At 50.8% G+C, this 21,017-nt stretch overlaps 1 protein-coding gene across 1 annotated transcript; it reads right to left on the bottom strand.

The window, feature by feature from the left end:
* Positions 1-10,310: 10,310 nt before the first annotated feature.
* CAMK2N1 (calcium/calmodulin dependent protein kinase II inhibitor 1) lies at positions 10,311-13,650 on the bottom strand. Its single transcript, XM_074975689.1, has 2 exons — positions 13,173-13,650; positions 10,311-11,631 (listed from the first exon to the last, which is right to left on the bottom strand). The coding sequence occupies exons 1-2, from the start codon at positions 13,339-13,341 to the stop codon at positions 11,561-11,563; spliced, it is 240 nt and encodes a 79-aa protein (XP_074831790.1). The 5' UTR covers positions 13,342-13,650; the 3' UTR covers positions 10,311-11,560.
* Between the last annotated feature and the right edge of the window lie 7,367 nt (positions 13,651-21,017).

Genomic DNA, 21,017 nt, shown 5'->3' with positions numbered 1-21,017 from the left:
GCACACAGAGGGCAAAGTCCTGATGAAAGAGGCCGGCATTGTAACAGCCGTCATGTAACAGTCATCAAAACACACTGTCGAGTGCCAACATCTTGCCAGGGCCCTAGGACTTCCTCAACTTGGGCAAGTACCATGCCCTTCCCATCGTATCATTCCAGACAAGGAAGGGAGAGAGGTCACTCCCGGGGGGCGGGGGGGGAGGAGGAGTGGAATAGGGTATCACATGACACCAGCAGAGCCAGTTACTCCATTTCCTTGCTACCCACAGGGACTCATTTATGAGCAGGATGTAATGCACCAGGGCGCTCACCCCAGGGATGATGAACGGGGTGTAAAATCTCTAGGTGGAAGGCAACATAGTTTGTTCGATTTACACTGGCAACTGAGTATGCAAATATTGATCTTGGTCTGGTTTAACTCCAGGCCTCTTCAGAAAGCACAAATTGCTAAGTATCAAAGAGGGAGCCATGTTAGTCTGTAGCTGCGAGAACAACAAGAAATCCTGTGGCACCTTATAGACTAACAGATATTTTGGAGCATAAGCTTTCGTGGGCAAAGACCCACATCTGATGAAGCAGGTCTTTGCCCAAGAAAGGTTATGCTCCAAAATACCTATTAGTCTATAAGGCGCCGCAAGATTTCTTGTTGTTCACAAATTGCTAAGCAATCCTGTGGGAGGGGGAGGGAAGCTACCAGAGATAGTGTTGAAAGAAGCTTCTTAACTCAGATGTGCTCATGGGAGTCACCTCCACTAAGGAGGGCTTGAATAACCCTCCCACCCCCCTGCAGTTGGCTCTCCCAGGGCTTGTGAGAGAAGAATTCCTTAGTCCCCAACCACAAAACCAACTTCTCCCAAGGAGATCTCTCTTCCTCCACCAGGAGGTGGGCCTAGCCCCTGTGAACATTACTAGAATAAAGGCAGCTCCTTTCAAAGTCTTTCCTGGAAGATCAAATCCATTTTATTTCTCAGTTTCTGCTCCTTCTGGGAGACAGGCCCTGGGTCCATCAGCTCCCCTGTCACAGCATTACTCTCTGCATGGGCATGGAAAGCTGTCAACTCAGAGCTCTATTCCTGGCTCTTCAGCTGCCTCGTTGTGTGAGCAAACCAAGTTGGCTCTCTGTCAGAGAGGGGTAATGATGCTTATTTACCTGCCTTGCAGCAGCAGGATGATTATTAGCTGTATTAATGGAGTGTTTGAAAGAAACCAGATTAGCAGAACCTGGTCTGCAGCACCGCTTCCAAGCCTGAGAGGTGGGATAGAAATGCAAAGTGTCAAAGGAAAATCATTCCCCAGAAGACAGGGGTACTTTTCCTGTGGAGGAGCAGGAATCAGAGTGTTGCATGGCCAAACGCAGTCAGTGAAGTCACTGGAGTTGCACTGGTTCATCCAGGATCTGTCCATGCCTGCACTCTAAGGGAGCTCGATGCCATCTGTTACAGTCTTTCCCTGGTCACCTGGAGCAGCTGAGAAGTAGTTTCCTCCACACTCCAAGGTTTGCATCATGGGGCAAACCACGCATAATGGTAAGAGTCCACTAAAGGCTATTGGGAGAAAGGTGCCTCAAGGCAGCTTAAAGTATCCTCCAGGGCACTTATGATCGTGCCAGCCGTGGGAACTTGTAGCTTGGTGATTTGCAGCCCTGTCCAGCAGCGAGTGAGCTGATACTCAGGGCTCATGTCACCCGGGATGCCAAACAGCCAAAACGTTGGGACCCTGACAGCCTGACCTGCCTTTGCACCATCAGCCAGCAAGGCAACCTCTCTATATAGCCCAGGGGCGGCCAACCAGTTAGGGACCAAGAGCCATGAGAGAGTGCAAAGAGCCACGTACCGCATATTTATTTTTATCTATCTATAGATAGAGATCTATAATACTTGGCTCGATGCCATCCCCCTCCCCCAGAGCCAGGTGCCCCCCCAGGCCCCTTCTGGAACCCAATCCCCCTAAAACCAGGCACCCCCAGCTTCCCATTATAACCCAATCCCCCCCTCCCCAGAGCCAGGCACCCCAGCCCCGCCAACCCCCTGCTCCTCCCCCCTCATTCTAACTTAATGTCGACAACTCGCTGAGCTGCCACTGCCACCAGGCACTTCCCCCACCAAGCACTAGGGGCACATGCCCAGAGCAGCAAACAGCACTCCCAGCATGGGGCTCAAGGAGGAGCCACATGTAAAGGCTGAAAGTGCTGTGGGTTGGCCACCCCGATACAGCCCATAGAGCTAATCCTCCTAAGTCATCCGTGTCCTTTAGCTGTAAGGCTGTCAACAAACCCCCTCATGCCAATACATAGGTGTGGGACACACACGCTTCCTGCAAAGGGCAGCATTTTCCAGCACCTAGGTTTCCTGCTTCTCTGTTTGCTGCAAAGAGCTGCTGCCACATCCTGTCTGTCGCACATGGAGTTTGACAGGCACCTTAATTGCAGGGTGTGTCAAACTGAGGGGCGGCTCTCCCTAACATGCGCATAGCCCTGCAGCATAGCTCACAGCAGAGACCGTAGTTTCGGCCCTAGGGTCTCGACAGGAGGTCAGCCAGGGGCCCAGATTTAGTTCCTACAGATTTTCACATGGGATCTATCCCCAACACCAGCCAGGAGGAGATCCCAAGGGAGTAGCCTGTTCATTAGACATGCCAGCGTTTCCAGGGGCAGAAGGAGTTTCCATGTTCCACGCTTCTGTGGCACCTTCTTGCCAGCATTTCACCCCCTAACGGGCCTACCCCGTCAGAGCGACTTCTTGGCAGAGGGCATCTCCAAGTGACGCCTCTTGTTGCAGCAGGCCGCAGCATAAGCATCCACACCCCTTCCTAGTTTCTCTTCTCAGGTTACTCAAGGACTCCATGCCATGCTCTCTCACCCCGTCATTGGGGCAGTTTTATTACAAGAACACAGTGTCAAGAGTCCAAAACCTAACACACACACCCCACCGCCAAACCTAGTCCATTTGTCACCCAGCACAGGTAGTTCTTCCAAGTCACGTACCCCCTCAGCCATTGACGGGATGCAGTCCACATTCCAGCCTCTTCTGATGCACCCAGTATGTTTGTGAGTCCTCTCTTTCCCTCTGCCAGGACAGCCACCCCAGCTACAGAACTCCCCCCTCTACCCACTGCTCAAAGCCCCAGCCTCTTGGCTGGGAGCTGATCCTTGCTAGGGGAACCTCCCTTGTCCCACTGCCTGCTTACGGTTCCCTGAGCCTTGTTCTCCAACTCTGGCCAAGAGACCGCAAGAAACAGCCCCTCTCCTTCTGCTTCACTCCAGCTCCCACCTGGCAAGTAGCTCCCTCCACCGTACCTCCTCCTTCTTCAGCCTGGCTCGAGGCCATCAGCCAGCAAACCCCTCTTGCTGCTGTCCTTGTCTTCAGCCTTCCCCCAAGAAATATCTCCTGATGCTGGCAGCTCTGACCTCCTCCTGCTGACTCTCACTTAGAAACTCTGATCCACCAAGTCAGTATCCCCAGTAGGTAGGAGGCTCCATCCCTTGCTCTCTCTTTCTTTACAGCCACCAGGGGCTGTCCCACCTTCCTAAAGAGAACAAATGGGAACATCTCTTTGAGCACAAGGGAGCTGGACCTACGTCACTGATGGCTCCAAGCACCCTATGACATGCCCGCCCCCAGATGTGTGCCTCTGCCAGAGAATTCTCCTGATCCCATCTCTCTGCACACTGGGACTTCCTTCCCCACCCCCATGGTGGCTCCCAGGCCCTGTGCTCACCCCGCTAATAGAAACACCCCTGCATGTCACGCTCCGTCCGGAAGACTCATCCCACCATGTTCCCCATGCACTGCACAAGGGAGAGACTACTGCCAACCACTTCTGCTAGACCCTCCATGCCCCCAAAGAGGGACTGCCATCTGATCCTCCTGTGCCTTGTGGAGGTGCCAGCTGACCACACTCTCTTCACCCCTGCTCACCTTCCTAGCCAGTAACACCCCTTTGCACAGGTTCCTCTGCCTGTGCCCACCTCCCACGACGTCAGGCTCCTCCAGCATCCCACAATTCTCCTTCCCAGGAGTCAGTATGTCAGAGGGTGCACCCCCCCCAAACACCTTGCATTCCCCCCATTCCTTCTGACCAGAGAAATGTGTGTTGTTTCATTCCCATAGCTGTAAGGCCTCCGGACTCCTTTGTATCACTTCTCTGGCCTCAGCATTTGCAGGACCTCCCAGGTCTGGAACCTCTGTAAAGCTTATTAACATACTCTCTCCTCTACTGCTTTTTGTGCAGATTATGAGCCTCTCCTGGCCAGTTAGGCTTTTAATTAAACAGTCTTAATATTTGCACCATTTTTTACCAGGTAAGAAAATTACGCTTACCCGAGTCTAACCAGCAAGACTGTGCTTCTCTCCTTGCTAAACGCTCAATGTCCCTACGTCTTGTAGGCCTTGCTTCTCCTCTCACCTCCATTCATCATCCAGAAATACCCACCAGAGCAGCAGTGTAACAAGCTTGTTAGCTCCTTCCCCAGCCATTCCCCCAATGAGTCAGGCCGACCTGCTGGTTTGACACTCATACCTTTCCTAGGCAGCCCTGTCTCCAGCTTTCCCAGCTGCAGCTATTTTGAGCCATATATTACTCCCTGGTTTTCTTGTTTTAAATAATTAAAACAGTTATGAATCCTTCATCTCCTGGTTCTAACAGCCTGCAGCCTGCATGCCCCTCGGGCAGCAAATCAGCCCCACTTGGCTGTTTCTACAGGACTCCTGCACAATACTGAAGCCCTGCGGGTGTCCCCTTGATGGTATCTGGCACCTGTACCCCACCCTCCACTGCCCCCTGTTGCCTATAGGCTTGTTCTTGTTCTAGTACTTGCCTAAAGCCTCATCTACACTTGGGAAATAAGTTGATTTCAGATACATAATTCTAGCTACAGCAACTGCAACTTATCTACAATCAACTTATATGGCCGTCCACATTGCGGTGTGTTGTGAGGGTCCATGTTGCTCTCATTGACCTCCCTTACTCCTTGTTAGGGGTCAACTGCTGACCCCTGATAGGTCGATGTCACGCGCCCCTCCCAGACATGCAAACCCGAACCCTGAGCAGTCAATCTTCTGTGTAATGTAGACATGGCCTAAGACTCACTGCAATGCCCTGTGACTGCCTGTTCCCAGGTCACTTCCTACAGCTGCATCACCAACCTCTGAGGTGCTCCCTGACAACCCCCTCAGACTCCCCTCTCTCTTTGACTCCCAGCAGCCCCCATACCCACCTTCTCCTTCCACAGGCATTTAGCACCCACCTTTGCCCTACAGGTCAGCACTGAACATGTCCTCCACATGTTACCTGCTCCAAATCACCTCAGCAACTTCCCTCCTGCCCAAACTCACCACGGCAACTTCCGGAACCTGCGTCCTGCCCAGAATCACCATGGCAACATCCTGCACCTGTGGCCAAAGTCCTCCTCACACCACTGCCAGCCATGCCCTGTAATCTCTCTGCAACTGCTCTTCTCTCGTGGATCTTGGGAGGCACACACCTCTGGGTGCCTTACTTGTCTGTCCGATGGGGTAATAGCACTGCCCTGCCCTGTAGGCAGTACCAGATTGAAGAATTCTGGGGCCTTGTGTGCTATGGAAATTGTCTCCCCCCCATCCCTGAGAGATGCGACCTGGCCTGTGGGGTCCCACCACCACTCAGATTTGGCCTGGTTCTCCCACCTCCTTCATGGCAGAGGGGCAGCCAGGACAAATTTGAGTGGTGTTGCAGCTTAACACGCTGGGCCCAATGGCCACCATTTTTCTGAGTGCCTGTTAGTTAATCCAGGTCGGCTCGTGGGTGTGTTGTGAGGTTCTGTGTGCTATTGGTTCGGAAGCACTTGGAGATTGACTGATGAAAAGTGTCACCTAAGAGGTAGGCATTAGTATCCCTGTGCCGGGTCAGGCCCCAGTGGGTGCCTGTGCTCAGCTCAACGCCAGCCCAGGGATAAATTGGGCCCCTTGTGTGTGTGATTTACACCCTATTGGATTCCACAGGCTAACTGGTGTGAAGGCTGAAGTTGCACTGAGGGATAGATTTCTGCATCTCTCTCTCTCTCTATCTGTACTAAAGGCCTGAAGCACAATTTACAACCTGTTTCACATCATCTCTGCAAGTGGCCAAACAGGTTTTCCTCTTGGCCGCCACCCTGGGTGCAAGGTCAGACTCTGGGTTTGCTGTGCAATTGCTCCATTTGACAGCAGCAATCTCAGAACCGCAGCTGAGAGGTTCTTACTCACTTTTACCGGAGAAACTCTGCAGCAGGGTGCAAGTCCCTATGTGCTAGGATGTGCTGTCATTAACATTGCCTTATTCTGCGCAGCAGGTTTTGGTATAGTATTTACAGTTTTCGATTTTTTTTTCTTCTCAAACAGGCAGGTTTTATAAACCAGAGCAGCTGTTCCAAGGGTGAGTGGAGAAGAGACTGTGCAGTCTCCAGCCTCAGATGACAGCTCCACTCTGCAGGAAGTTGTTTTTATTAAAATATTTTTTGAAAGTATCTATCATGCCTTTTGCAGAACCTAGGCTACCATGGACACTGCATTCTTCTCTACCGGCTCCCGGTTTGCACAGATTTTAGGGCTTGCATTTATCTTACAGACATCAGCTCTCTCTTCCAAAGAACAGTCCTTTTTTCTTTAAGCACTGTCAGTACTCAATTTCCCTACACGAAACAACTGCTGCTTGCAAAATGCCAAGCCCTGCTGTTGGCCTCTTCACAACTAATCAGTAGTAGCAATAATAACTATGATTTTTAATGCTGTGAGCTGTGCCAAAGGATGCGGTTCTTTTGTGGGATGTGAAACACACTCTGCAAGGTGTGATTAATTTTTTACGGATGTAAGCGTAAGGCAGAAGCATCCAAACTTTGCAACGCCAAGGGATGTGCTGGCAATTAGCCAGCAGCCCTTGGGCAGTCCCTTATTTGCATGTGAATTTACATCCATTTAACATAAAAAAAATCCACACATCACCATGATATTTATATCCTTGCTGGCAGGTGACTGGAGACTGGTTGGTGTTTTAGTTCAGCAGCTGCTATACACAAACTGCAGGTGACTGGCTTTGTCTTCATATTATGTAGAGGGAAGGGGCAGCTGTAGGACACCACCAGAAGAGATTCAATTGAGAGCTACGTTTCAGTGTCCCTGATTTCAGAGAAATATTTTGCAACTATCCTTTACTATAGACTAATTATTAATTTAAGGTCCCATGAACAATTGTGCATTGTCTGGCTAATCTAAGCTAGTCAAACAACAGCTGAGCTTCACCCCAGAAATGGCTGCGTTTCAGCGCTGGCTGACAGGTTATTTTTTACATATGTCTGACCTATCTCACAAGACCAATGCGAAGTTTAAGCTAGGGCCCAATCCTGCACACACCTATTTGTGTGAATAATTGTTACTGATGCGTGTTGTCCTGGTAACATCAGTGGAATTGCTCTCGCCTGTGCTAGTGTGAATGCAAATTTGCAGGACTGGACCCTTCATCTTTGCCAAGTGCTTTGAGATTCGCAAATGTGATAGATAGCTTGTAATGGTCTTCTCAAGGGCACAGACATCTACCTGCATGAAGCTCATTGGAGGATTGGATCCACAATTCACATCCTGTGGTGTGTGCAGGATTGGGCTCAATCATTCTTAAGTCTGATTTGTGCTGTGCCAGGAAGTTATTCCCACCCTCCCCCCCAACCCCCTGTTCATTCTCTGCAGCTGCTTCTTTCATCTCTTCCTCTCTCCCTTTTAAAGTAAATAATTTAGAAGGGTTTGCAAAGAACTCCCCTTAGACACAAGGCTGGGGGTGGGGGTGCCTTTTCACTTGGCAGCCTGGCTGGGGCACAGAACCCACCAAGATTTACATTTATTGTAAATATTCAGTTAATTGTGTTTGAATAATGCAGCCCTTGATGTTCAATCAATGAGAGAGAGATTATAGATTCTCTCATCATCTTTAATATCCTCCCTTTCTATATTTACTGTTGCTCAGACATATTTTCACAATATGTTCTACGCTTGGTATAATTTCCTGCCAATTAACATGCTTCCAGATTCCAAAGTGCCTCCTTTACAGATGTTTACATTTACATTTTCCATGTAAAGATGCCCATGACAGGGAAGCGGTCACAAAATTCAGATGACAAGGCCATCTCACCGCTGGCACAATTGCTCATGTGCTGTTGTAGCAATATTTTAAGGCCATCTCCTGAAAAACTACCATCAGAGCCTTTCAGCCACCACTTGACAAACCTACTGAGCTTGAGCATTTGAGTTCTTTGTTCGCTGTTCACAGCCATTCCCTCTGCATAATCCTCTCTCCATGTATTGTCCTCAGTGACAAAAGGCTTTACAACAGAACCAGCTCATCATTGCTGAAAGAAAGAGAGAAAGAAAGAAAAGATTTAAGAAAATATATTTTTCCAAAATATAATATAGAGAGGAGAGAAAGAGATGCTTTGCAGTGATCAGTACAGTTCTGGAGACACGATAATATTTTTTCGTATGGATTGTGCCCTCCCTGCCCTTCCATCTCAAATGTCCCTGTTTTGAAGGAGGCCGTGCTTAAGTTGAAAGGTGCCCTACAGCTGCACAAGTCAGAAAAGTCCTCACTTTGTCTTGCAAGTTATTGACTTTTGTTGTTTTTAATTGCAATTGAAAGAGATCAATCCCGCAACATGGAAAGTTTTTTTTTTTTTGCACAGTGTTTTGTTTGTCCTTCATTTGGGACCTTGCTTACATGTTGCAACCCAGTCAGATGCTGGCCGATTGAGAGATGACCCTCTTTGGCCTTATTGTTGAAAATATGTCCTACCTAACACCACCCTCTGTATATTTCACTTCCTACCCAGGGTAGTTCTTTGGAGTGGGGGAGGGAGGGATCTCAAACATGTCATTAGACATGCACACAAGCCCTCTTACCCTTGTAAATTTGAATTTTATTAACAACATAACCTTGCTGTCACAGCCACTGTAACAACCCTTAAGAACAAAAGAGTGTAAGTATGGCAATACTGGGTCAGACCAAAGGTCTATCCAGCCCAGTATCCTGTCTGACAATGGAAAATGCCAGGTGCCCCAGAGGGAGTAAACGAATAGGTAATGATCAAGCAATCTCTCTCCTGCCATCCGACAAACAGAGGCTAGAGACGCCATTCCTTACCCCTCCTGGTCCATTTGTAATCACGCTTCTGCTTTATTATTTACATAGTGGTTGGACCTAGTAGCCAACCAGTCTGGGGCCCCATTGCATTAGGTAGTGTACAAACCAGTCTGGAACCAGCGCAAGCAACAACTCACTTCACAAGCGAGTCAAACATGCATCTTTGTAAGGCTATTATTATTATGTAATTGTGCTTTTTAGTATCAATTCGCATTGTTCAGAGACTTATCCTCCTGAGCCCTTCAGCCTTGGCTGTTAGATCTATCAGTCTGAACTACTCCCAGCTCTCAGACCACCCTGTTCAATGTTATGACACTAGATCACAAATATCTGACCAGCAGCCCCAGAAGCAATGGATCGTGAGTTTGAAGAATAATCCAAGAAAGCCTCGTGCTTGCAAAGCTGGGAAGAAAAGTTGTGCTGGCTTAGCAAAACCCAAAGCAGTGTGGATTTAATCTGAGCGTCCTCACATCCCACATCCCACCCACCAGCTGGTGAATGGCTCTGCACAGCTCTAGTAATAATCCAGGTAAACACTCTTTTCCCCCATCCCCGAGCCCCTTCTCCTTCCCCTTCAATATCAGAGGTTTCAGCAGCAGGCCTGTTACTGTTTAACTCACTTGGCAACTCTTGGAAGCCAAGGATGCTAAAGCATAGGCCAGGTGGGCAAGTTTCCTGGGTAGCGAAGGAGCCCGAGGAAAGCTAGCACAAGGATCCTGAGTGTTTTTTGTTTGTTTTTTTTTGTTTTGTCTTCCAAGTAAATCTTCTTGCTTGTCTGGAGTGCGGTTGTATTTGTCTTCCAATACATCAGGCAGGATGATGCGTTTGTTGCTGTGTAATCCAAGGGGAAACTGGCATAAAAGATTTGTGTGTCTGTGTGCTCAAATTAATCAATGAGGACTAGTAAACCTACATATGCATCCCATTGGGGTCCCTTTAACTTTCCCTTTGGGAGCAAGTCCCAACTCCTCCATATGCTCATTTCACTATTAGCCTCCAGTATGAATAGAAAGTACTTCCAACATGGGCTAGCTGGACATTTAATTAATTTCTTCTTCCCTGACATCCCCACAGTGACCACCTAACACCTCACCATATGTAGCTTTAGTCATTGCGCTGAATGCACGCTGCAGGCAGAAAAACACGACAAGACATAGTGATCAGACACAGGAATGGACTGTTTTGTTTTTATTGTACATTGCAGAAATAGCCCTGTGTTGTGGATAAAAGTGCAACATACACGATATTTAAGAAAGAAAAAATAAAACCCTTCTTGAGGTTTATCTTTCAAAGTTGCAAACAAAACCAATAAAATATTCCCTCACACGAGGCATTTTTTGCACATACCATGCAAAAAAGTAAAAGAAAACTCAGAGAAGATATTATATATATACATATATGTCTAGATATCAATAAAATCCAGTAGAGAGCCCTATAAAGAACAGAAAGGAGATCAAAAGTGCTATTTTACATAGACTCAAAGAGCACTAAGAAAGGAAAACAGATTGCAACTTGGCATCTCAAGATATTTGGCACTCTTGTGATTACATTGGATTTTTGTTCCATTTTTTAATACAGTCTATTAAAGAGAATAAACTGCCACAATATAGGAAAAAAACAGAGACTGCCCACACTACAGACTGCATGGTAGTTAGAAAAAGCTGAGCATTTTTTTTCTGTTTTACATATAAAATTTGTCCATTTGCGCTAACTTGAACAGTTGCTCACAGCAACAAAGTAATACAAGCTTTAAAAAATAAAACAATAATTTTCCTTATAGTTCATTCCTTATAAAAGTTTTTCACACATTCCATCAATACGTTAAAATGTGACTAAAATGAAATATATATAATTTATATATAATTTTTTAAACATCCAAGGACATCAACATAAAAAACCCCAATGAGACTGATAGCATGTTACCTCCAAGTGCACAGAATCATTTTTGCAAGATTAAATAATGTAAACAAGGTGCTCATTTGGAACAACCATGACCAGCAAAAGGTACCACGGTCTGGAAACACTGTTCTGCTGCATTGTTTGAAGTACTTTAAACCCCAGATCTAGAATTGTGCAATATTCATCATATAGGAAAAAAAATGACTAGTAATTTAAACAACATAGCTGCAACTGATACACGCTGATTTATTACTGTTGCTTGTGGTTGGGTTTAGGATTTTTTTTTGTTTATTTTTGTTTCTTTCTTTGTGGGTTTTTGTTTTGTTTTGCACATCACTAAAACCTTCTTCCTTTTTGTACCTCTTCTGTCTCCAAGCCTGATGTTAAGAAACAATTTGCTGATGTGCATTGCAGATCGCAGGCTAGTAATGAAGGATTTCAGAGTGCTCTTTTTGTTTGTTTTGCCAATAATGTGTTACATTGTAAATTATTTCTCCTCTTTACTCAGTGTCTCCAGGAGGGAATTAAACACCAGGAGGTGCCTTTTCTGAAATATTTTTCAGCACATCATCAATTCTATCATCTTCAATGACAACTGTAAAGCAGAAAAACAAAATGATGAAAACATTGTAGCTTCCCTTTTCCCCCTCTCCTTGCTCCTGTGTGAATTCCTCTGGTACTGAAATTTGTTCCCCGCAAATACACACACCCTCCCCATGAAACACCTATGGTTCTACAGAGTCTCTCTGCCTAATGTACAAGGCAATATTGAATTCCAATACGCACCGCATATGGTTATTGCAAACGGGTTTTTTACTAGTATTAAATTCAGATGAGTTTCATAGAGGAAGGAGTGTGTCCATTCAGCAGTTTGCTGATATTTGAAGAGAAGTGATACCATTGCAAAGAATTAAATGCACTGGATAATATTACACTTAATCCCATGTTTTCAAGGTCACCAAACGCTTGGCCACTAGAGTTAAACTCTCTAAAACAACAGATGATGGGCTTTTTTAATCGATTGGGCGACATCGCAGCTGAATGGCACCTATCCCCCTGAAAAGAGTAGCTAGATCCGAGCATACTGGATGTCCATTGACACTTCCAGGTTAGCTACTTGTGACTGTTGAAACCACCTGGGACACGGGGTTAGGACTCCACCAGGGTTTTAATCATACACGTGCAACGCAGAGAGAAAAAAACCTCTTCTGAGCTCCCAGAAGACCTTCCCTCTCTCCTGCAAGTACCTGCCAGATCTACTGCAGGTTTTTCCACTCATTGCCACTCAGTGAAGACTCAACCCCTCCTCAAGAGCATATTCACTTGAAAGAGAATTCTATGTACAAGACTCAGAGTTGGATTTGATGGGCTTAAGCAGGGCAGAGAAATGCGCCCCCCCTCAAGTACACAGCATTTGTTTAACTACTGTACAAGGATGCAGTCACTTCTCTAAAGAATCAAGGATACTGCCGGAGCACCAAAGAGGGGTGGAAAAAACAGTTGTGGCTCTGCTCACCCCAGCTGGGGGGAAAAGAGACCCAGGGGCCCACACTGCTGAGTAGACAGATCCCAAACTGCACGGACTTGCCTCCTGGGGCCCACGCTATCCAGCAGCCCTGTGCCCAGAGCAGGATGGAACAGGCTGACAAATGGACCCCCCATAGTGCCCCCTGCACACCGCCCTAGGATTCCCCCTCACCCAGCAGGTGGAGATCCCAGCCCCGTACTCAGCACCATTCAGCACTCAGTCAAAGCCCCTCCTGAGCTTGTTAGGAGGGGAACTCAGCGCTTCCGCTCTCCCTCTCACCCCGCCACCCCGGCCACCCGCCTAGAGGAATGCGGCCAGGCTCCGGGCTCGGGGAAGCCAAAGGACGGGGATCCCCCGCTGCCAATAGGCGCTCTGGCCCCGATCCTCCTGCGAAAGGGCTGGAGAACTGCAGGGACCCCTCGATGAGTCCCTGTCGCCCCCCTTCCCGAGGGGGCAGCGGGCTGCGGCGGGCCAGGCAGGACCAGCCGGGAACCGCAGCACCGCAAGGGCCCCCCAGGGGTCACTTCCCCTTTACTCCGCCCCTTCTCGGCGACCCTGCAGGGGCCAGGCGCGGGGCGCAGGGATCGGGGCCCGGGAGCGGGGGTTACCTCTCTTGCTCCTGCCGATCTGCCCCAGCTTGGGGGGCCGCTTGCTCTGGCCGCCGGCGAAGAAGTTGCTGGTGTCCTGCAGGCGGCAGGTGAAGGAGATCTGCCCCACCTCCCCGCCGTCCCCATAGGGGCCCAGCTTGTCCTCCCCGTAGGGCAGCACCTCCGACATGGCCCCGCCGGGCGGCTCGGCCCCGCCGGGCGCCGCTCCCCCTGCGCGCTCGCAGCCGGCAGACAGGGTCCCGCTGGCCCGCGGCCCGGCCCGGCCGGGCGGAGCGGCTGCTGCGCGGAGCGGCTCCCGGGACTCAGCAGCCCGGCCCCAGCCGCATCCTCCGGCGGCGGCGCGAGAGTGGCCGCGGCTGGCGGGCGCGGGCGGCGGCTGGAGCCGGGGGGCGGGGGGCGGGCTCCGGGCTGGCGGGGAGATGCTCCGGCCCCGCGCGGGGAGGCGGCGAGAGCCCGGCAAGCGGCGCGACGTCACCGAGGGCCGGGCCGGGCCGAGCTCAGCTCGCCCGTGCCCCGCCCCTCCCCCCCGCGCTCGGGGCTTCCCCGCCTCGCGCCGCGGGACCCCCCCCCCCCGCTCTCACCGCTGGGCGTGACTGCCCCCTGGGGGCGGGGCGGGGCGGGGCAGCACCCAGGCCTCGGGCCGCGGCACAGACCTGCCCCCTGCCGGCCGGGCGCGGCACTTCCCCCGGTTACCAAACCGGCACCCCTCCCCTCTGCCTCCGTCCCCGCAGCCAGCGCCGCGGCGCGCCCCGCTTGCGGTCCCGGGCCGGGGAGCTGCCAGGGGGGCCGCTGCGTCAGTCAAACTCATTTACCCCGTATCCGGGGGGATTTCCCTCCCTCTCCGCCGGGTTCCGTGATCTCCAGGGGGAGCCCGGCAGGTGCCTTTGCCCGGCTGAGTCTGACTCCTTCGTAGCGGGGCAGGGATCCAACACCCCTGTGCAGAACGGAAAGGGGCGCACACACCTCATGGAGCTGGCAGGGACCTCAGGAGGGCAGCCAGGCCCGTCCCCTGCCCTCCGGGCAGGACCAAGCACCATCCCCCCCGCCCCAGTCCCTAACTGGCCCCCTCGAGGATTGAGGTCCCAACCCTGGGTTTAGGAAGCCAATGCTCAAACAGAATGCAGTGCCTCATGCGCACCCAGGCCGGTACGGACATGCCCCCGCTGGAGAAACACACAGGAGCAGCTGCTGGCATGCTGCCAAACAGCTGGGGGATATTTGAATCCCACCCCCTTGGGGGAGGGGGGCTGCCCAAGTGCTCAGCTTACAGGGAACACCGGACACAACCTGGACGGGGCAGGGTGTTTCACTGGCTCCCTTTTCAAATCGGAGGGGGAAACCTGGAGCATTTTGAAGAGCTTCTGCCCAGCGCCAGGGCACTGAGACGACCTTAGAGAAATACTGATCTTGTTTAGAGTGCTCATCAAACTGGGAAGGAACCGCTGTCCCCCACGTGCCCTTCACAGTGCTAGGGAACTAACTGAATGCTACAGGCCCAGCTGAGCCTTTGTGGTAGACAATCCCAGCTCTTTTTCCCCGGGGAAGCAAAGACCTCCTGCAACTGTCCCATTTGTAGCCTGTCTCTGGCATCTAACAGTAACAGAGAGGCGGCCCTGCAGCAACAAAACAAAGCAGCAGAAATGTAGCACTTTAAAAACTAACAAAATGATTCATTCGGCCATGAGCTTTTGTGGGACAGACCCACGAAAGCTCATCGCCGAATGAATCATTTTGTTAGTCTTTAACGTGCTACATTTCTGCTGCTCTGGCTTCTAAGTAACTGTCCTTTTCCTCTCTCCCTTGCCAGGATTCCCCCAGCACTTCCTGGGAAAAGCAGCTGGGATGATGAGTGCCTAACCAAGGTTATGCAATGCTCTAGCCAATCATTACACAAAGCCCAATTCTCTGTAGGCTCAGACCAACCGCAGGGCAGTGATGGCACTAATACAGTGGGTGGAGCATTTGTGAGGCTTGGGCTGAGGCCACTGTCATCCTCCTTGGGATGCTTTAAAGGAGATAAAATCTCCTACACTGCTGGCAGCTTTATTCAGCAAATGGCCATTTCCTAATTCATGTTTTGCTTCCCTGCCATGTCTTTGGTGTGGATGGAGAGGAAGGATTCACTCAGAGAGGAGTGTTAGGTGGCAGAGAATGAAATATGTAGCCTGCTAGTGCAGCTGGAGTATGCAATGAAAACTGCCGTGTGGTATCTATATGCTTCACACCCCTGGCTTGCCATGCAACCTGCACTGTAACAACCTCCCTGGAACCTGGAGGAAGGGGCACAGGTTGTGAAGGGGAAGAGTTTGGAGGAGTCTCTGAAAAGTCAGTCTGTGTGTACAGGGCTGGAATGCTAGCTGCCACTGGAGCGCCTCTGTGACCAGTAGTTCTTTTAAAGATTTAGTTTAGTTTTAGACACATGGCGCCTTCTCATGCCATTACACAGCATGCAGTATGTGGGCAGTTCTCCTGTCCTGCTCTCAGATGCATGTTTCTGCCCCTGCTCCCTTCCAGCAGTGTCTGCTGTACCAAAGGAGGTGATAAGCTGTGAATGCCTCCTGGAAACACTGGTGTACTCCCATGGTGTAGAGTGTCTGCAGCAATGGGCAGGCAACCTGACACCTAGTAACTTCCTCCTGCTGGGAGGAAGCAAATGAGCCCAGCGGTGTTGCAGAGTCACTCTGGGGCTACGTCTACACGTGCAGCCAACATCAAAATAGCTTATTTCGATGTTGCGACATCAAAATAGTCTATTTCGATGAATAACATCTACACGTCCTCCAGGGCCGGCAACGTCGATGTTCAACTTCGACGTTGCTCAGCCCAACATCGAAATAGGCGCTGCGAGGGAACGTCTACACGTCAAAGTAGCAGACATCGAAATAGGGATGCCAGGCACAGCTGCAGACAGGATCACAGGGCGGACTCAACAGCCAGCCGCTCCCTTAAAGGGCCCCTCCCAGACACAGTTGCACTAAACAACACAAGATACACAGAGCTGACAACTGGTTGCAGACCCTGTGCCTGCAGCATGGATCCCCAGCTGCCGCAGCAGCAGCCAGAAGCCCTGGGCTAAGGGCCGCTGCCCACGGTGACCATAGAGCCCCGCAGGGGCTGGAGAGAGAGCGTCTCTCAACCCCCCAGCTGATGGCCGCCATGGAGGACCCAGCAATTTCGACGTTGCGGGACGCGGATCGTCTACACGGTCCCTACTTCGACGTTGAACGTCGACGTAGGGCGCTATTCCTATCTCCTCATGAGGTTAGCGACTTCGACGTCTCGCCGCCTAACGTCGAAGTTAACTTCGAAATAGCGCCCGACGCGTGTAGCCGCGACGGGCGCTATTTCGAAGTTGGTGCCGCTACTTCGCAGTAGCGTGCACGTGTAGACGCAGCTTGGGACACACAGGCAGCATAATGAGAATGCTGCTGATCACTGCAGCCTGGGAGACCAGGCTGATAGGACATGAGCATAATCCAACATTGCCAGACTAGTTTGGTAGCCCACCTTCCAACAGCCAGGTCTGGTAAAGAGAAAATGAGCAGGGTTCAGAAGGAGCACCACCTGGGCTCGCCAATCTCTGATTAATGAAGGAATAGTATTGACGGCTTGCAGTTTTAGCATGAGCCTCACAAGATTTGGTGATTTTTTAAAAGTCTTCAGCAAAAAACTAAAACAAACAAACAAACAAAAACAGAAGGTAAAGAAAGATCCCAAGTGTATTCTTTTAAAACATCTCATGATCCTTAAGCCAAGCTCATGATTTTCAGGGCCCGACTCCTGATTTTTCAATGGTGGTGGCAGGTGAGCCTGCTGGCATCCAGCCTTTTGTCACCAGGAGGATGCAACTTTTGCAATGTGGGGAGCAAACAAGGAGAAGCAGGAGAATCCTAATGCTACCCCAGGGTCATGCTACAAGACACATGAACTGTGAAATGAGTAGACTAAGCCTGTGACCCTGTGTCCCCCAAACCCCCACAAATGGTGGTGAAATTGCAGGATGGCAACACAAAAGGTACAACTCCAAAGCTGTCCTAGGACACACGGCAGCCCCCTGGTAACCTAAAGTGATGCCAGAATGTGCAATGCAGCAGGGCCTAAGTCACCCAATGCAGCAGAGGGAGACGGGCCATGGCAGCACAGTGAGTTGCAGCTGCCTCTGATATGAACGCCCAGCAGTGGCGACTGGTGAAAGAACTCTGGGGGGAGGCACCGGCCATGTACCCCCACAGCCCCCCTCTGCCCCAAGCCCCTCCTCTCCACACCTTTGCCCTGCTCTGCCCCGCCCTGCCTCTTTCCCCACTTCCGGTGAGTGTGGGGGTAGCTCCTGCCCGCCCCCAGAATGGCGTGGCGTGAGAGCTACATGCATTGCTCTAGCTCATGCTGCTCCAGGGGAGGGTTGAGACCATCCGTGCACTCATCAGCTGCAGCACTGACGGTGAGGGTAGGCAGGGGCTGGGCACTGGGGAATGCTTTGACCCCTTGTGCACCCCCATACATTGCCCCTGAGACCCAGTCCAGGGCAGTATGATAAAACGGCCTCCAGATTCCGAGATTAAAGCGGCATGATCCCCATTGCAGAAGGATGAGGCCGGGACCTCAGGCAGAACCACAGATACCAGCATAAGCAACAATAACAAGGCGACGTGACAGTGACAAGGAAACTCACGCCCCTTTCCAGCCCAGTCCCCCTAATGCACCACTCCAGTGGATGCTGCCCTAAGAGAAAGCAGGGCACCGTGGAGTTATGAGTCTTACAGGCATTTCTGTAGTCTGTTCTTCCTGGGAAGCAAACCCCTTGGAGGGGGCCGTGTTGATCCTGCAGCAATTCCCTTGTTCTTTAGCTTTAGTTTACATCCTCATCTTCTGCAGTGTTATTCAGTGCATGGAGATGGGTGTGAACCTTAGTGCTGGGGAAGGGTGCCAGACTGACAGCCCTGAAGACTGCAGTCTTCTTGTTTATGCAGAGAACAGGTAGGAGCACAGCCAGTGGCAGCCGAAGGAGAAGGGGCAGGGGTTGGTACGGGCTTTGCTCCTTCTAGCTCCTGGAGGTAACAGGAGCAGAGGCCAGTCAAGCATGCCTTGAACAACAGCTCAAGGGGCTAGTCCTAGGGATGGTCAAACTGTACTGTCCATGGCCCTGCATGCCCATTCATGCCTTAGGCAGGCTGTTGGCTAAAGTTGCCAGGAAGGGTCCCAGTCAGTGCCCATATGGGTGGTTTTGGAATGTTACCTGGACCGAAACTTCCTGCTCACTGCCAGGAGGTCCCTCCACCAGTGCCCCTTCTAATGTGTTCCATCCATGGGTGAAATAAATTTTGTGATATGCACCAGGACATGGCTGGACATGCTCCACCAATAGAAACCCAGGTTGCCCATTGCGGACAGCTGTGGGTGCTCTCCTAATCATCTGGGCAGCACCTGAATCTCTCCTGGGCAGCCATCCAAGTGCTCAGCTTACCGGGAACGCTGTCCTACACCCTTATCAAGTGGAAACAATGCTTCTGTCCTCCCTGAACTGAAGCTGAGCTGACCTAGAAGCAAAAGGCTCAGGATCTGCTGCTACCAAATCCACTGCCCCTGCTAGAACATTTTTGTAATAAATAATATCCTGGGAGGCGTTCCCAACAAATTGTCATCTTAGAGCGCTTGATTCTTTACAAGCATTGCAGGAACCAGGCTCCGGACAGCTCGTGCGATTGAGCTACAGAACCGTTCGTTTCAGGGCTACGGATCTGATTCCATCTCAAGACGTCTGTGATGGAACGTTGTCGCCGCTCGACAGCTGTTCCGTGCTCTCTGAAGTTAGCTGGTGGTCTCAGGCTGGCTCCTAGTGCACAGATGTGCACGTGAGTCTCTGCTAATTAACATTCCTGCTGGCAGTCTGGGCAGAGATCCAGCAGCCGAGGGTCTATGGGTTTATAGACAAAGCCATCCCCCTTCTCAGGGTGTGTGCTGGGGGACGCACACCAAGAAAAACAGGGCAGGAGAACGTACGTGGTTGTAGCCCACGATGTTCTTGTTCTGTGGCTACAGGACTTCAGTCTCCAGAGCAGCCTGGAATCTTCCACCTCTTTCTCAGTGCAATGTAGAAAGTGCCAGTATCTTCCCCTGCAGCCCAGGAGACACTGAGCATTTGCAGCTGGCGCAAGGGACTCCAGTGCATGTTTTGTGACTGTCAGAGGGAGAGCTGGAGGGTGTCACGGCGTGAGGGGGTCACCAGGCCCTGCCCCTCATCCACAGACAGAGGTGACTCTTGTTCAGCAGGGAGGGCAGAAGCGTGATTAGGTGACAGGGGCACAGTGTAGAACAGCACAGGAACCAGAAGCTGTCAGTATAATCCAGCTGGGGAAGAGGGGACCCAGGTGGAGTCCCAGAGCTGTGGCTGTGGTCGTGGCCATCCTTCCTCCCTCTCCAGCCAGACGAGACTGCCCCACTCAACAGCCCAGTTCCAATTCAAACCAGCCAGGCACCTCCTCCTGCCTTTGTCCTGTTTCCTGGGGAAAAGGTGTCACCTGGTTGCCTAGGTTATAAAGGCCATGGAAGGCCATTGCCTACAGGTGGGAAACCATCAAACGGAAACTCCCCTCACTACTATGCACTGATGCGGTGCCTAGGTACACTGAGGAACCCACCTCGGGGAGACAGTAGGAAACACATGCAACCAGGGAAATAAAACCCTCGCACTTCCCGCTTTGTCACATCGAGCCCTGGGGTTAGTGACTGTGGCAGAATCACAACATCTGAAGGGGACATTGTTGGAAAACTGGAAAGTGATTCAGCAGCATATGAGCAGGTGAGCAAGTATTTTCCACTCCTGAGAGGCGTAAGAGCTCCCAAATGGGAGAAATATAAATTAAGAGCTCCTGGGTAGTGTCTTTCTAGAACCAACCCACCCAGGAATGCTGGAAACCTGATTACCTTGATCCTGCCCAGCCTTGCATGGAGATGCCGGCTGCCCAAGCCTCTCTTTCTGATGTGTCTGTAATGAATAAGCCTATTTCAGGCCTTGCCTGCAGACTCGCTGGTCCCAGTGCACAGGAGATGTGTTTAAACAGTTCTATTTGCATAGCTAGCTTCTCTTTCCCCGGGAAATCACTTGGCAACGGAGAGACCGGTGCAATGGTGTGGTTGCAGCCTGAAAGGCAAAGTCTGGTCTGGGAAAGGAAATATCACTGGTGCCAAAGTCCCTGATTAAAACAGAACAAACAGGCTTCATGGGAGGCAACCCCAACCCTCCACTTTGTGCAGCACATTGCTCAGCAGAGAGGAAATGATACAACAAAGGAAATAATAGGCAGTAATGGGTCAAGCAGCTGGGCATCAAAGCCGGCACTAATTGAGTACAGCTTTTGGATAATTGTCTGCCTGCAGAATGAGGTTCTCCTTATGTTAACCAATGACCTGCTAGACAGTGGAGGCAGCCCAGCCCCGCAGAGGACTGACTAGAGGAACAAGGACCAAAAGCATTTCAAAGTTAACTGTCTCTGCCACCGATTCCTTTTGTAGCCTTGGACATGTTACACAACCACGCTGCTTCTCCCCATGCCTGGCGCTCGCGATGCGTCACAGAGACAGAAGACAAGTATCAAAGAAGTAGCCAAGATAGTCTGTATCTTCAAAAACAACAAGAAGTCCTTTGGCACCTTACAGACTAACCAATATTTTGGAGCATAAGCTTTCGTGGGCGAAGACGAAAAGATGCATCTGATGAAGCGGGTCTTTGCCCACGGAAGCTTATGCTCCAAAATATCGGTTAGTCTGTAAGGTGCCACAGGACTTCTTGTGTTTTTTGAAGAGCCAGAAGAATAAGTCCTGTTAGCGGAGGGCTTTGAATATGAAAAG

Source organism: Carettochelys insculpta, chromosome 23 (assembly GCF_033958435.1).
Source record: "Carettochelys insculpta isolate YL-2023 chromosome 23, ASM3395843v1, whole genome shotgun sequence".
Taxonomy (NCBI): Eukaryota; Metazoa; Chordata; order Testudines; family Carettochelyidae; genus Carettochelys; species Carettochelys insculpta.
Note: the sequence above shows the minus strand (reverse complement) of the source record. Positions and strands in the feature narration are given on the sequence as shown.